Source organism: Tauraco erythrolophus, chromosome 17 (genome assembly GCF_009769465.1).
Source record: "Tauraco erythrolophus isolate bTauEry1 chromosome 17, bTauEry1.pri, whole genome shotgun sequence".
In the NCBI taxonomy this organism is placed as follows: domain Eukaryota; kingdom Metazoa; phylum Chordata; class Aves; order Musophagiformes; family Musophagidae; genus Tauraco; species Tauraco erythrolophus.
This window is the reverse complement of record NC_141481.1, coordinates 5,736,351-5,753,543: the sequence shown is the minus strand read 5'-3', so window position 1 is coordinate 5,753,543 and position 17,193 is coordinate 5,736,351. Positions and strand designations below refer to the sequence as shown.

The following is a 17,193-nucleotide window of genomic DNA, read 5'->3' as shown; positions in this document are numbered from 1 at the left end:
TGAAGTGATCTAAGGAACTCATTTGTCTGTGACAATGACATTTTCTGAGCATCCCTACTGCTGCGATAAAAACTAAAGAAATAAGAAAAACACTCTCCTGTAATACTGTGTCATATGCAGCTCTTTTTCCCCCAATTCTAAAGCAACTTATGTATTTTACAGTAAAATTATAAAATGGATTATTTAAAGTAGTTTTCCTTTCATAAATCTAATTTTCTGCAATTGCTAGGTGTAGATTATAAGTATGCTTATCGACAATGAATGCACTGAAAAAAACACTTGAATAACAAAAGCTTCCAAAGCTCCTTCCAAATGTGCAACTGCACAGAACCTGGTACACAGGAAAATAATCAAAGAAAATCAGCTACATACAGGATGAATTATTCCCTAAATAACCTGGTGTTGATGCATTCAACTCAGAGGCGTTTTGCTAGAAAGGAATGAAACATCTCACCCTGATTTGTTAAACAATTTCCTATTTATTTCTCTATTTAAGTTTATGAATGATCAGCACACCACCACTAGTATCTTTTTTTTTAATCTTGCTAGCCCAGAGCTTGAGTGCCTGACAGATAGCTTTTGCTAAAAAGGCCTAAAATTGCATATTTCCAACAAATACTATTAAGTAAAGGCAGAGAAGTGTGTCTAACTTAGATAAGGGCTGGAAAACTTGTTAAAGGTATATATGGTAGTAAAGCAAAATTCTTTTCCCACCACATTCACAAGAGATGTCAGTTTAGTTGAGCTGAATGTATGGGAGAAAGTTGATTTTTGTCAGTGCTGGCAAAAACTGTTTACCAAGCCCTGCCGGCATTCCCATTATTCACAATTGGAAATTAAAATAATGTAGACTGATGAAGAGAAAATACAGCAATGTGGGGTTTAGACACTTTAAATTATAGCCTGATCCAAAACGCTTAGCAATTTTGGCTAAGTAACCCAATGCTTACTCAGCATTCTCTCAACTCCAAACGTGAGCTGGCTCTTCTAAAGTAAGGTGCCAATCTTGAGTAAGCAGATTTCCTTTCGGCATTGGTGCATTTCATGCTCACAAGCAGAGTTTTCTGCTCATGAGCATAAAAAAAAAAAGAAGTTGTGAAACCTACTTAGGAGAGACAGCTGCCACGTTTGCCTGATACGCACTTCAGTCTCTGTCAGCCTGGAGTACAAACAATTCACCTAGCCATATTTTAGTCTGTTTATCTTAGCTCTGGCACATTTATAGTTTGTTTCCAGTCTTTTTCAGATTTTGATCCCACCAACATAAATCTGCAAATTCCAAAAAAATAGCCTAACACAGAACCTTCTGTTTTAATTTTTGTTCTCTGGTAGAGTCAATGGTTAAGTATTATCAGCCCTGCTGTGGTTAACAGGCATGTAAGGGATAAGCCATACACGTGTGTTGGGTCTCTTTTGCCTGGGCTGACTCCGGCCCAAGGAGAGGCCCATGAAAGGGCACAGCTGCCGCTCCGGAGCCGGGCCAGGATCCCCGGCAGTAACACTACCGCCCAGCTCAACTCCACTCTCCCCTGAGCAGCATAATCAATTACTGGTTCTTGTCCATATTTACCCTCCATGCCACATGGCAGACTTTGAGAAGACAAGCCAACAACAGTCAGTGCTCTGGTTCAAAATAAATTCTTTCCAAATTAATGATACAAAGGGAGGAGAAACATCAGTGCGGGCAGGGGCAGGTGAGCTTGTATATTCCGCGAAGAACTCCATGGGAAACTTGTCACACGCAGCCAGATGGGTTCAGACAAAGCACAATGAAGTCAATGTTCCTTAGTCACTTTAGCTGACCTTCCACTAACAGTTGCCATTAACACTTTGGTCAGCAGCTTTCCAAGGTAGCTGTGGTTAGGATAAATGGAAAAAATTGTGATTTTCATGATAAAACTGCATCAGTTTGGTGGATGACATCAATGAGTCCAAGTCAGGGTTTTTAACCTTTTTCTGTTAAGACTGTATGGAGCGATTGAATGCAGAGCATGACGCTAATGAACATACTCTATCTGTTGGGAATTCAGCACGGAAAGACTATTTTAATATCATACTGTCAAAGGTCTATCATATTTTACATTTCCATCAATAAGGAAGTTGAGTGTTGACGTAAACGATCATTCTGACAGACAGTGAGCAGGAAGCAGCAGTCTACCTGACTAGGTTAGCTACACAGCTTTAAGACATGTTGCTATTTACATTGAGATGCATGTTTAAAGAGGATTCATGCCCAGAATGTCTAAACTTAATGATGTTGTTTACTTAATTTTAATTCCGCAAGGGAAAAAAAACCTGTATGTCTTGGGTGTTATTTTCTCTCTCTTTTCTGCATATTCCTATTTAACAACTTTTATGACAATAAGGGTTTTCTCCTACTAGAAAAAATAACTTGTGGAATGACAGAAACACTGGTAAACGCACTTTCTGCCCAATGACCTACCTGGTGCATGTTGGAAGAAAGCAGCACACAAATTAACCATTATTTTGTTCCTTAAAATACTAATATTCTTAAGTACCCTCAACAGTGAGACAAGTTCCTCTTGCAATTCCTTTATTCAATGAAAAAATACTTATTTTTTTGCTGTCCTCTTTCCAGTTGATAAAGCCCTATGCAAAAGACTGCATTTCATTCTGTTTTCGTATCTGTAATGCTCCAAAATCAGCGCAGTGCACACAGTTCACGCTAGTGTAAGCCAGACCATAAACCTGGCTCTGTGTTCTTGGAATGGGCTACGGGAAATTGTAACAAAAGTTTTGTGGTGTTTCTCAGTGAAGGTTATGTTGTTAGCATGTGTGGATAGCATGCTAATAGAGGAAAATTAGCACTGTCTTCCTATCACTCTGAGAACTGCTCTATTTTTCCTTGCATAGTAGGTAATTCTCCACAGGAAAAATTCCTGAGTAACCATTTTTTTCCATAAGGCCCATTCATTAACATGTCAGAGTGGCAGAAAATGTAATTGCTGCCAGTTACTACGTGACTTCTAACAGCTGCTGAAATCTACTTGCTGAGATAACTTACTTTTCACAAAGTAGCCTTTACCTGTTATTGCAATAACAAGCCATTCCATTACTAATCAACTGCATCAATGCAGAGATCAATATAGAAAACTACCACGTTTAACAAGCTGACACACAAACTCTTGATGGACCAAGACACAAGACATCCTCCTGTCAATGGCAGGATATCATTTATAAGGATGCAGCACTACAAAGAGTTAAGACAGTCTTGACTATCCTATCTGACAAAAAGAACTGAGCCCACTTAATACATTTGCTGAAAAGTATCTAAAAAAAACCCAGTAGTAGAATAGTTGCCTAACCAGCTGCTAATACCCAATGATATTTAATTATTAAAACTAAACATGATAGATTTTTAGACTTATCAAAGCACTGGGATTTTATTCAGTACAGAATGATGCTCCCTGCTTTGCGTTTTTTCAGTGTTTGCTGTTGCATATTCATGTAAAACCTCATCTGCCCACACGATACATCCCATTTTGATGAAAACAATAATCACTGATTAAATAAGTAAGTGGAGTGAGCTGCAGAAATTATCAAGCCCATTACACAAATTAGTGAGACTTTGGTTAAAAGAAAAAAAATCTAGATATTGGGCTGAATGGGATCTTTTTGTTTGTTTATAACATGTACATTTTACATGGCATATTTTATATTGAGCAATTTTTTTCACCATCTCTAAAATTAAATTACCAAGAAATCTGTGTAAAAGAGAAGAAATTAAATATGAGCATAGATTTAAAGCAACTACTCACTTCCCCTAACTTATACATTCAGATGCATCCATCTGAAATTTTATTTCTGTAAGTCAATAAGAAAAATTACTTGCTCATTAGATTGGGTAATTATAATAAAAAGTGCTCACTTTCTTCCAAGAAAGTGGGAAGAAAGAGGCCTTGAGAATCATAGAATCATAGAATGGTTAGGGTTGGAAGGGAACTTAAAGATCATCCAGCTCCAACCCCCCTGCCATGGGCAGGGACACCCTCCACTACACCAAGTTGCCCAAAGCCTCATCCAACCTAGCCTTGAACACTGCCAGGGATGAGGCATCCACAACTTCTCAGGGAAACCTGTTCCAGTGCCTCACCACCCTCAGAGTGAAGAATTTTTTCCTATATCTAATCTAAATCTCCCCTCTTTCAGTCTAAATCCATTACCCCTTGTCCTATCACTACACGCCCTTGTAAAAAGTCCCTCTCCAGCTTTCCTGTAGGCCCCCTTCCAGTACTGGAAGGCTGCAATAAGATCACCCCGGAGCCTTCTCTCCTCCAGGCTGAACAGCCCCAACTCTCTCAGTCTGTCTTCATAGCAGAGGTGTTCCAGCCCTTGGATCATCTTCATGGCCCTCCTCTGGACCCGCTCCAGTAGCTCCATGTCCTTCTTGTGTTGTGGACTCCAGAGCTGAACGCAGTATTCCAGGTGAACTCAGTCACAAGCAGTGTTTACACCGCTGCCTTCCCCACCCCACTCATCGTGGCAGAGCTTTGCCTGCAGATCGCACAGTGTGTCAGCCTGGGGTGTGATCCTGCTGTCCTGCCGGCACGAAGACCCTCCGGCATCAGTGAAGAAACGCAGCCCTGTGCACGGCACTGCCCTCCTGGGAGATCTCACCCTGGGGCTGGGATCCCCATCGTCACATGCAGTATACATGCACGTCACATGCAGGATATGTGTACAAGCACCAGGCTAGGCAGGCTGCGTGCCGGGGACAGACCTACCTCGGATCTGAGGTCCGCTGTGGGCTGTGTGTTCCTCAATCAGCTGCGACAGTCTTGCAACTTAAGACTCATGAGAAATCTTTGCTTTTCTGGATACTGTTGTTAAAGTGCCACTTCTCCAGGTTAATGGTTAAATTTTTGGTCATTTTTTAGTTTCTGAAACTTAACTTGCTCTCACTCTCACGGTGCATTCCCCGTGGGCCCTGACTCACCCCACCCGCACTGGTCATCATATCAGGAAACGAGAGCCATTCAATCATATCTTCCTCACCTCACTTTCAAGATTGGCACATGTCTGGCAAAACACCAAAGAGAGGTTCGCTGCAGGACTCGAGAGAAAACGTTCCTCCCCGCACACTCGGCTCGCTGCTGAAGCCACAGCCCCTTCGCAGGGCCACCTCCCGGCTCCGCGCAGGGAAAGCACGGCAGGCGTGCTCCCAAATGCAAAGGTTCAGTGTCTTCTGCAAAGCTCACCAGGCATGTTCCCTGCTGCCACACAACACAGTGGCTGCCCAATGCTTCACCTCAATAAAGAAATGGAAAGCATTCATGTTAAGCTTGCAAGCAGCAGGAAATCTTGAGACCACTGTCCCACTGCTGGAAAAGGGAGCAGGAAAGCCCCTTCCAAGAGGCCACAACGTGTACCTTAGTCACTCAATATCAGTACTGGGTCTTGTCACCTCCCTGTTTAATTTGTGGCATAAACTTAGACAAAGAGTGGTCAACATAGTCTCACATTGCTCTGAGAGCAGATGGTCCTTCTGATGTAGAGGGAAAGATGTATCTGGGTAAAGAAACTTTTTTTATTTTACCATCCCACACCCTCCAAGGAAAAGGCAAAAGGGAATATACACTCATCCAGTGATGAGCTTCAATCTCCTAACTAGAGCTACCCCAAGAACTGAGTGGTGGGACCCCACCAGCCGAGGGGCCATAGGTGCTCTCTGCACCAGGGATGCAGCTGGGAGCCCTCCCTCCTCCTGGTGAGATGCTGCTGCTGAGGCCCTTTCACAAGCCTCAGTTAAAGGCAAAGTGAATTAGAGTAAACCAGGCCCTTCCTGAAGCTCCTCACGGACCTGCCACTCCCTTTGATCCCTGAGCTGCTGAATCAACCTGTCAGAGTGCATCAATTCAAAGGACCAGAAGGCAAAATGGAGAACATGGGGTCAGGCTAATAGGATTTAACATTAATTCTGCACCAAGCCTGAAAAGATGGAAGAACAAGGCCTGGGGGGCAAAAAGGATAATGAACTGAGAGTTGATGGAAGGAAACTTAATTGGTTTTAACAACAGAAGGTCACATTTTGTTACCTTTATTTGGATTGAGCAATAATCTTATTTTGACAATTGGCATCAGCTGATGACCTGCTCTCCTCTTCATTGGGACTGTTTTGGAGTAAGTCAGTGAAGAATGCAGCACTGGGATGAGGGACACAAACATGTGGCAGAGGGGAGGTCTGAGCGAGTTAACCACAAAGGGATTGTATAGATCCATTAACTGATATAACTGGGGCTGATCAGAAGACTACTGGGAGGATGAGAGTCAGGTGTTCCCACCCACTGTTGTGCTTAACAGAGCTGCAACCAATACAGTCTTATTTAATCATGAGATCAGAAGAGAACAAGTGGTTCACTTCAACTCAAGAAAAGACTATATAAAAGGCATGTGAATTTAAGTTAGGTAGTCTGTCACCAGCAGATCTCCTGACCCTGGCAAGCCCTACTGCCTAGCAGACAAGAGGTGACCTGGAGCAACGTCCTGGCTGCCTCTCTCCTCCTGGGTTGCAATGCTTCACAAAGCTAGAGATCCTCCAGGCACTTTGTGATGATGCCCAGCACTAGTATTTCTTGACACACCACATGTACCATTTTCACATATAGAAGAAAGATCAGGGTGTTTCAGCCTTCTGCTATAGTTCTGTAGCGGCCACCAGCAACATGACTTGAGCCCTCCAGGCAGTTTCAGTGCCTACATGATACCACCTATATGAAGGTTTAGCAACAACATTGATTCTCACAGAACATGCATAGCCCTGGTTCCTGCACCCAGAAACCATCTGGAAGCTGCCTCGCACGTGACTGGCATGGTGCATCCCATCTTCAGAATACAATGATCTGAGTCAGTGCAAAAACATCCTCTAAGGCTGCCCCAATTATTGAAAGCCATAATGTGACACAAACAACCAATTTGGATTTATAGACCTTTTAGTCCTCAGCTGCCCCAAGAATGCATTGTTGCAAGATTACTTGCTAGAATTTACTTTGGGGCAGCAAACTTTTAAACAGAGACTGACTCTGTATTTGGAAAAGACTTGGCTCCAAACCACGTCCTAATGTGGCAAAGAGTGCAATTATCCTGATGAAAGGTTAGGGATGCTTGTTCCTACAGCTGGTTTATCAAGTAATGCTGAATAATGGATATAATTAAACGGTGTGCGGCAGAGTGGAATGTGTGCTACAATGAACCATTTAGGGCCTCATCCCCTCTGATCCGCCTGGAACTACAGAAGCGCCGTCACAGTCAACAGTACTCAGCACCACTCTTCATACAGACAGATTCAGAAGTATCACATAACTGCCTCGCGACGGACAGCGCTGTACAGGATGAGCAGAAATGAAGTACTCAACTATAATAAGGTGCAACTGTAAAAGCCAACTAGCCACTAATTCTGCCCAGGATTGCACAGCCAACGTAGGTCTTGAATCACTGCATCATCAGCTCAAAGCTTTCACAATATCTCAATATCTGAAGTTCTGACTAGTTGGCACTAGTCAGGACTATCAAAAAAAAAAAAAGGTTTGGGAGAGAAAGTCACATTCTGCAGCACATCCCAAAGGACAAAGCATGCACAGAGGTGCCTTGCTCTCTCTACTCTCTTCTGATCCACCCAAACTCTACAGCACTGAACATGCACACGTGTATTGCTTTTGGTCTACAAAGATCTGAGAGCTGAGCCAGACCTCCTCTGCAGCATTTATAGACTGAAGAAGTGGGGTTTGTTCCCTGTGGAAGAGAACAAAGGCAAAGGAGCCTCTTAAGCGACTCTCATGTGAGGGAGCACGACAGAAGATCTCAGCTTCGTGCTTCCCACCTCTGTCCTGCACCACCCTCCTCCATCCCACAGCTCCCAGAGTCTGCAGACTGGCGCATCAGCATGTGGCACGGTTTTAGGGACTTCACTGAGTGACAGCAGCAGACAGAGCCTCGCTGGATGCCCCTGTACAAATTAATACAGTATTTCCCATCAGCACTCTCCATAAATCCCAGGGAGTGAGGCAGCTGGTGGCCAGCTGGATCTTACCTTGCACCACAATTCTGGGGAAAAAGGAGTTTCCACTCGATCAGAGCAAAGGGAAGAGGAAGTTGGGACTGTACACTCCTGCCACCCTTGCTCTGTAACCACAGTGGGTTACTACTGCATTTTATTTATACAGAAGCACTTTTAAGAAAATATCTTTTGTTTCAAAGCAGCTTTAATTCTGTTGCAAAGTATTTCATTCAAATCAGCCCTTCAGCTCATTCACACACAGTAATCCTGAAGAAAAAATGTCAAAGTGCGTAATTTAATATCAAGACAAGACCAGAATTTACATATAAATTGGCTGAAAAAATCTTTAACATCAAATACCACTCAACTCTTACGTTTTTAACCCTATTTTGGAGGAAAAGGGTTCATCTATTCATCTATTCCTCTCCTTTCTATTTCAATATCACTATGAAAAGACTGAATCAGAGCAACCTTTTTGCTCACCCTTTAATGGCCTTTTGGTTCACAACTATTTAAGAGTGACTTGGGAAAGGTAAAATAGCACATGTTGTCGTTTCATCTTCACTTTGAACTGCCACCAGATATTATTTTGCAGCTGTTTTATTGTAAGTGGCATCCTGAAATCTAAACAAAAAAGTGTCTTAATGGCAATTTCAACAGATTTTTAATTTCCTGAGAGAATTCAGCGAGGCCACTAAGGGAGAGCATGTTTAAAATGCAATGCTATAACAGGAACGTTTCCCTCTTTCAAGCAGTTTTAGCTTTTGGAATTTGATAATGATTTTACTGAACTTTCCAAAAAAAAAACCCCAAACAAACCAACACCCCAAAACTCAGCTGAAGAGAGATTACAGAGTTTCTGCTCATAAACCCCAGGTAAACACCACAAGGACCTGCTTCTCTGCAGCTCAGCTTGTTACCCACCTCACAATTAAATCCACAGGGTAAAAGCCACTTGAAGCAAAGCTGCAGGAGAGCGCACAGGAGAGGAAGTCAGATCTGGGATTTCTCTAATGGCCAACATCCCACTACACTCTCAAACCCCACTGAAAGCAATGAGCAGCTGAATACCACGGAAAGGGCTTGTCAGTATGAGACAGCTCGTGGGGAATTTTGCTAGCCACGCATTTAAAGTACAAGAGCCATTTTGCACAAAAGACTCTTTTTTTTGACTTGGTTACCCCAGACTATCATTTACAACAAAACCAAGTTGTAAGTGAAAACCAAGTTTCATAAACAGCCTTGGAGCTGTGAAGAAGAAATAGCTGAGCAGGCAAGATCCCTCATACTGCTCAATGCCTTCCTCAGCCCCAACACACCAGTTACCCTTACAAAAATATAATTCTGGATACTATTCTAGCATCCTGAAGACAAAAGACATAACTGTGTTGCCTAGGAACCAATGGTGCACATTATCATAACATTTGTACTGTTATTGTTTATAGATCAGGCTGAATGGTATCCAGTGAAGACTTGCATTTAACTCTCTTTTAGGAAATAGACTTTTTTCACAATCACAGATAAGTAAAAAATAAATTGCATCCAGAAAGCAAACGGCAAACAGATGAAAACCCTTTGGCTCTTTGCTGAAGAATCTCCCTGTGAGCAGCCCCAGAGCCAAGATAGAAGAGAAGACGATACCAGCCAGGCAGCCCAGCAAGTGCTCAGATGCTGCAATGCCCATCAAACTGTAAAGCGTGGCATCTGGGGCTTTCATCTGCCAGGCGGTCCTCTGAGTGGTCTCAGACACTGGCTCAGATGCTTCAGTTCACATACGAAGAGATGAAGGGCTGAATGTTTAGCGCTCTAATCAACAAGATAATGTGCTGCCAAGTACAAGGGTACTTTGAGTAATACTGCTATTCCAAAAATGTGCTTTATTGATGCATCTTTTAATCTGCATGCACTGTGGAGATGCCTGGATAGCCAAACCAGTCTCCAGTTTGGGGTGCGTTTATTTCTGTTGCCAGACTGAGGCTGCTATGGAGAACATTTCAGATGTACTAAATATCAAAGAAAGTTACTAAGATCTGCAGATGTCACAATTCTCCAAAAGCAAAAGCTGCTTTATAGCCTTAAACCCAGGAGGGGAGATGGAGAAAGAGTAACCTCAGCTGCTGTGGCTGCACAGAGAAAGGGTGGGTCTCCCATCACTAACATTTGCCAGGTTTAAGAAAATATTATGTTAACACTATATGTAAATAAAATTTTTAAGCTACAATGATTTCAATGTTTTACCCACCCATTTGTGACCATGTGCAAAACCACTGCTTTGCCAGCCACTGATAATTCAACAGTAGAACAGAGAAATGGGATAGCAAACCAAAAAGATAACCTTCAAAGTATCTCAAACAAATGTGCTGGCGAATTGAGGCAAGAGGAGGACAAAAGGTTATTTGTGGGATTTAAGAAAGAAGCACATCTGAAATTCTCAGAGAATGCAGATTCAAGAAAAACACTGATAAAGTTCCTTTTTGGACAGGAAAAAAGATTCCCTGTAAAGCATTAAGAGTGGATTGACGTCTGGCTTGCCAGATAAAGATATTCTGAGCAAACAAACCCACATACAATGTCAGTGACAACACTGAGATAAAAACCTCAGGCGCTGGCATCTTAACAGATGTTGTACCGCAAGAGCTACCTGCGCTGCACTCCCATCTAGATGTAGAGATATGATTTACCAGTGCTTCAGTTCAGGATAACATACGAAAGGGCACTTTAAAGAATGCTGTATTATTTCCCAGTGCCTGGTACATTATTCTAGTGGCAAGGCCTGCATTTCAGAGCAGCGTTGCAACAGGTGGCTTCATATGGGGTGTAAGGTCAAATCCAGCCCTGGAAAGTCAGTATCTTCTATACAGGCTTTCATGTCCAGCACCAGTTTATGTAGTGCCAGGAAGGAAGTATCTGTAAGAGACAGCTCTGAAGTCTGAATCTCAGTGACATAGAATTGTTTAATTAAGTCAAGTCAAACTGATGAGAAGTCAGAGAGAGAGCGGAACTGCCTCTTGAGCCAATGGTTTTGATGATCTTATTTGCCATTACACAGCTCCCATCAGCCCTGCTGGCTTTGGAATTTCCAAGTTCATAACCATCAGGAGCGCCCAACTGGGTCTCAGACATTTCTCACAAAGATAGACTTCTGTATGTGAAGGCTGAGTTCTTTGTTTCAGTTCTAAGAAGAGATTTTCCTGCATTTCCAATATTGCATTTCAAGCCTGTGCATTGCAAAATTTGAGAAGTTTTGCAAAAGCAGATGAACAGCTCAAATCTGGTTTACTTACTTCATACAAACCGTATTCTCTCACTTTTTTTCTCCCAGTCACCTGCTTCAAAGGTTCTGTCATTTGGTCAACTGCCCAGGTGAAATCTGGGCAGGTCATGGTAAATTTGACAAAGCAAAAATCATCCCTGAAGTAGTTTACATAGAGTGGTAGTCACTCATGTTTTGCAGGGGATGAATCTGGGCCAGTGGGTGAAACAAGGAAATTGCTGTTCTCCCAGGTAGTTCCGGCATCTGAAAAATAACTTGAAGTGCTGCAGCATTTTTCCCAAAGGTTGAACTTCTTTCTAAAACCTGTTGGTTATAATTATTTCCACCTGCCACCAGAACACAAACCTGAAGACCTACTCCCTCCACTCCCATCTTTTCACTCTTGGCAAACACTTTGCTGCCTAGGGACCTCATTCGTGAGTCATCATCGGTTTTGTATTAACCAATACTCCATCTGGCTGCTCACAGAGGAGAATAATTTTAAAGAATTAATTTTCCACACAGCCATTTTGTCTTCAGTTTCCTTTCTTGACATCCAAAGGAAGCAGCCCCAGTACACGATCAGCCATGGAAGTTATTACAGATGAAAACTGTGAAGATGGAGATGAGTGAAAGGACAGATACTAGGCTGTCTACCACGTTCAGCTTTGGCAGAAGTTCAGATAAAACTGTGGATTTTGAGTGGTTATCTTTGCTAACAAGTCTCCTAAAGAGCCAGGAGTGCGGGTCTGCTGGAGGAAACGCAGGACAGAATCAGACTGCCTGTCTGCTGCTGGTTGATTGGGCTGGAAACATCGACCTGAGAAAAAGGATTACCTATTTCAAAGGGCATCCCTCAAGTTTCTAAAGGAGTATTTAAATTTTTAGATGAATGTTGCTAGTTAGCACTAACAATGTTACCTTGACCATCAGAGGACAACATAATGAAACAAGAGCAGGTCAGTCAATAGCTCTTTGCTAGCTCATTTTTCTTATTTTCAGAGTGTGATTCTGACTGACAAAGATGATCTCCATAAATTACTCCAAATTGGCACCTGTATAAAGGACCAGTCCCAGTCAGATCACTCCATTTACTCCCTGGAGTCTGTAGCCGCCCTTCCCCAGGTGCTATTTGTATTATGATAGAAATTTCATTCAAGTTCCAGACCAAAATCTCTATTGATTGTGTCTCATTTGACCAAGTCTTCACAATACAGGCTTTTATGGAAAATACAGCTATACAACCTTTTTCTTAAAATAGTGCCAAAAGAGAAAACACAAATAGTTTCACTGGGTTTCTTTTAAGTTCCTTTGTTATACATGGTTGCTCATAATTGAAAATGTAGCTGTGTCTGCATTCCTGGCTCCATCAATAAGCCACACTATTTTCTTAGTATTCTGAAGCACCACCCAAGCTTCTGCTAATAATTTTGCTTGACCTTTATTAAAGACTAAGCATTAGCTAGCAATTAGATTTGGTTATCCCTTTGGTGATTGAGGCCCAGTGATTTACTGTAAATTATAAATAGTCCAAATGTTTAATTATGTTTATTCTTTATACAAGCTTTGTGGCCAGGTAAGCACTGACATGACATTCACTCTTAAATGATCTCATTAAACTTCTTAAATTAAGTGGTGCAACACTTCACCTGCCACATTATCCGAGGACTCCTGCAATGCACATTAAACATTCAGCATCAATAGATGCTCTACCATAGTTCACCTTGTTGGGAGTGAAATTTCAGTCCCTGAACATAAGGCTGACTACTTGATGCTGTTTGTCAGAGACAATAAATAATGCAAATAGATACCCATGTAAAGTAAGAGGTTAAAGACATCAATAGCTTTCCCACAGAGTTTTGAAAGAAGCTCTCACAAGAAAAGACTTTAAATCATGAAAAAAATGCCACAAAAATTAAAAAAGTTAAGAAAAAGGAAGGAAGGTGCTTGTTTCTTTAATTTCTTTATGAATGCAATGACTGTGAGAGATGATTTCTTGAGAATCCTGAAGGCACGTGCCCCTTTTTTATTCACAGCCCCAGGGCAAAAGGGCAGCAGTCACACAACCTCCCACCAGTCCCTTGTAGAGTCCCTTGTAGGGGTTTGTCTTCAGCCATTTCATCCCTGGTTTTCCTGCTGAGAATGTTTAATGGAGCTGAACAGAGTCAAGGTTGGATAATGCACCAGATCATTTCACTTAGGCCAATAAATAGCATATTGCCTCATGGCTAAAGGGAAACACAGTATTTTTGTTGGAGGTGTCTTTATGTCCAGACTCTGTTTCCCAGTGATTTCTACTGCAGTTAACAACTAGAAGCACACGGATTACAACCTCCTTTGTGCTAGGTGCTAGACCAAGAGTCCACTTCACAAACTAAACATTAAGGCAGGAGGAAAAATAATAGAGGTATCTGAATCTTCCTGGCTTGCATATGTTTTATTTTACACATTTTTAATAGTTTTCCTCCCAAAATGAATGGTTCTAATATTTCCCCCCCGTCTTTATACAGTATGATCCTTGACATCTGCTTCTGGACATCTCTTCTGAAGGACAAAGTGCTTCTAGCAATTGTAATGTAGCCTGTGAACATACAGACTGCTTCCTGGACAGATTTAGGTTTCATCATATAGTATTAACTCCACATACTGAATGTGTTTTTCTGACTTATAAGGCTGGATTAGCTTTTATTATCAGAAGAGAAGTAGTAAAGGTTTCAGTGTTACAGATGGAATGGCAGATGGGAAGCGAAAGCTTAATGTGAAGCAGCTCTGGATAAAAACTATTAATCCACAAAATTCATATGTTCTTATGCAGGGAAACCTAGCAAAAACCATTGCAATATGACTAACCAGTGAGAGAAGTGTAAACTGCCCCTAGCCCACTGTCTGACAAATCACAGCATGAGGTCTGGAAGAAGGAAAAAACTGCCTCAAACACCCCATTTACTATTTCCTGGAAAAACAATCAGCTCTTTATGGGGTATGCAGAGAGGTAATGCCTTCCTAAAGATTATAAAGAATATTAATTTATAGCATCTCCACTATGAAAATGAAATGGACTCATATATATATTTGATGAGATAACATTTTCCAGGGTTTATAGCTGTAATATTCCATATTCAGAAAAATTTAACAGTACCTATAAGTCACTGTCATTAAAGTTGTAGCACTGAGAAAGGCTTCTTATTTTTTGTTGAAGTGCATGATGTGGAGAGGAAGCACATTTCCATCAGTTCTGGTAACAGAATACTTCGACGGAAAGGGAAGTGAGCACTTCAGACGCCTGCCCGGCTGCCGAGAGCCCACCATACAGCTCTGAGAGCGGCCACAGTAGAGAAGCACGACCTTCAAAAATTCCACCCATGAAGAAATGAGTGCCTGGAATTTTTCCAGCTGAATGACACTTGTTTAGAATTTGAATGACTGCAAGATACCACAGCATTATTACAAAGAACCCATTAACACTGAACTGACTACAGTCTACACAACAAATCCTGTGATTGTTTATGCCTATAAGTGACTGATCTCACTTGGCCTTGTGGTTTAACTTGTTCCATGGGGAACTAAGAGCAGTTGAGACCACCACAGGTAACGGTCTCAGTATTACATGGTGTTTAGGGTGGACTCAACACCACAGAAAGATAACTGGATACATCTGCTGGAACTAGTCTGTAATTATACTAGACCTTCAGCAATTATTCTCCTATAATTTACCTTAATTGATTCAAAGTGTCATCACCTACCTCTGCCTTTATGGTCTTAGTCTACGTTTTATCATCAGTGCAGCGTTCCTCACTGGGAAAGTGAACGATAGGGAATAACAAGCCAGCTTTTCTCAAAATTCAAGAGACACACAGAGAACTACATACTCTCCCGTACAAGCGAGGATAATATGTCAAAATCGTTAGGTCTCTTCCTGGGGGACACCAAAAGTGTTTAAATTGGATGCAATGTGAAATATTGTGATTTCTTAATTCAAATCCTCATGTTCCAGTATCAAGGCAATCTCTATGACTCTTGTGCTCTTCCTTGATTTTTCTCCCCAAAATGTGTTGCATTTCACTGATAGTGCTTATAAATTGGCTCCAGCAACAAAGCCTTTTGTCGGTTCTCACAAAATCATTCTTAAGGTAGACATTCACAGTTTTTTTTTCATTTTTCACTTCAGTAGGGATTTCTGTCTGAGTAGCATCTTTAGGAAGGGACCTAAACTTTGAGAAAGGTAGTGAAAGCATCTAATATATTTATTTTCTATGAGTATTAAAAGCATGTTATGTCATCGCTCATCAGAAAACCACCCAAGAAAGTTATTTCCCCTTTCTCAATTTATTTCAACATACAGGGAAACAGAAGTCACAAGGAGAATTTCCTCTTTTCCTCTTCTTGATAATTCTTATTGCCTAAACCCAACAGTTAAAGGACACTTGAGTTTTTGGGAAGATCGGGTCTTTTACTGGTGGGTTTCTTGTTTTTTGAGTTTTTTTTTAATGGACTATCTACTTTTACACAATGTAGTAAGCTTTAACAGAATGCAGCTGCAGAGTCTGGATTATGTAAATCCAGAAAGAATATCATTTCACTTAAAATCACAAGTCTTGTCATGTGGTGGTATGTGAAGTTCTTTGCCTGACGCCATCTGCATAAAGACTGAATAAAGATACTCAGGCAACGGTTGGTGCTGAAGATATAATTGACTCCTAGCAACATATTTGTCACTTCTACAATCATTATCCTCCACAGAAAAAGTACTAAAAAAAGTAAGAGGAGAACATTACCTTCACTGAATCTATACTCATACCTTCAACACTTTCTGAGACATCAAATCAAACTGTTGATCAGAGAGAGCCCTGAGAGGGAAGAATCTCTCCATGCCTGGGGTTCATTTGCTGAGCTTCAGTACTTCCTGCTACTTTAACTCGCCCTCTCTTGCTGATGCCCCTTGCTGGAAATAATGACTAAACAGAGCAGCCCCTGCTTCCTCAGTAAAAGCGAAGAACCAGTGCTGCTAGCCTGCTCGCAGCCACAGTCCCTACTAGTGAGCGGCAGACACACAGGGTACAGTATGGCGACTGTCTCCTTGGCTAGAGTGTGGCTGTCAGACACCAGCCTGACCAAGAGGAGTCTTCTGCTTTAAGACAGAAGAAACTGCCCCTCAGACCTCTGCTTCTTGCAGCGCAGCACTGACATGTCATCCCTTATATCCTTCAATACATACTTCCTTTAGGAACAAAACGTGCATTCTTAAAATACTCACTGTACCTGATTGGGTAGTCAGCAGCACTGAGGTTAATGAAGAAATCCCATGGCCAGTCATTCATCTCCATCAAATCCCTCATGGTCTGCAGGTAGGTGGACAGAAGACTTGCTCCTCCCCAGATAGTTGCCATTCTCCAAGAAGTGACTCTCACATTTGGGTACTGGTTGGCAAACTGGAGCACTTGCCGGTGCAAGTAATTGGATCGCTTTACAGGAGAAAAAAGTGACACATTCAAGTTACTCTGTCCAAAATTGTCCCTCCCTGTATTCACCAATCACCAACTTTACTTCTTGACTCATTGAGCGTTGCCATTGATTTGCCCTCACTCATTATGGCACACAACCATCTTTTGCTACATGCTAATTTGGAAATGTAGACACACCTCTGTTTAATTCTTTTTATTACAACTACAGTAATCACTAATCAGCAAAACTAGCTCTTATTTATCATTTGTCATCAGCAGATCCCAAAGGGCTTTCGTAAAGGAGGTGGCTGTTACTACCTCCTTCTTACAGTGTGAAGGAAAGTAACTTGCCCAAGGCCTCTCAGGTCAGCTCTCCATCCAGTGGGCTGCCACTGTCAGTCTGCATCAACTCAGCAATTACTGTTAACTAAATGTACAAGAGACAGACACAGATAGATACTCGTAGACATACAAGGAGAAATGAA

At 41.8% G+C, this 17,193-nt stretch overlaps 1 protein-coding gene across 3 annotated transcripts in view; it reads right to left on the bottom strand.

The window, feature by feature from the left end:
- XYLT1 (xylosyltransferase 1) overlaps positions 1-17,193 on the bottom strand; it is a 194,481-nt gene that overhangs the window by 44,528 nt on the left and 132,760 nt on the right. For all 3 annotated transcript variants that reach the window (XM_086622158.1, XM_086622159.1, XM_086622160.1), the window contains one exon: positions 16,527-16,729. In XM_086622158.1, the coding sequence (XP_086478284.1) occupies positions 16,527-16,729 (203 nt within the window). The remainder of the gene's footprint in view (positions 1-16,526; positions 16,730-17,193) is intronic.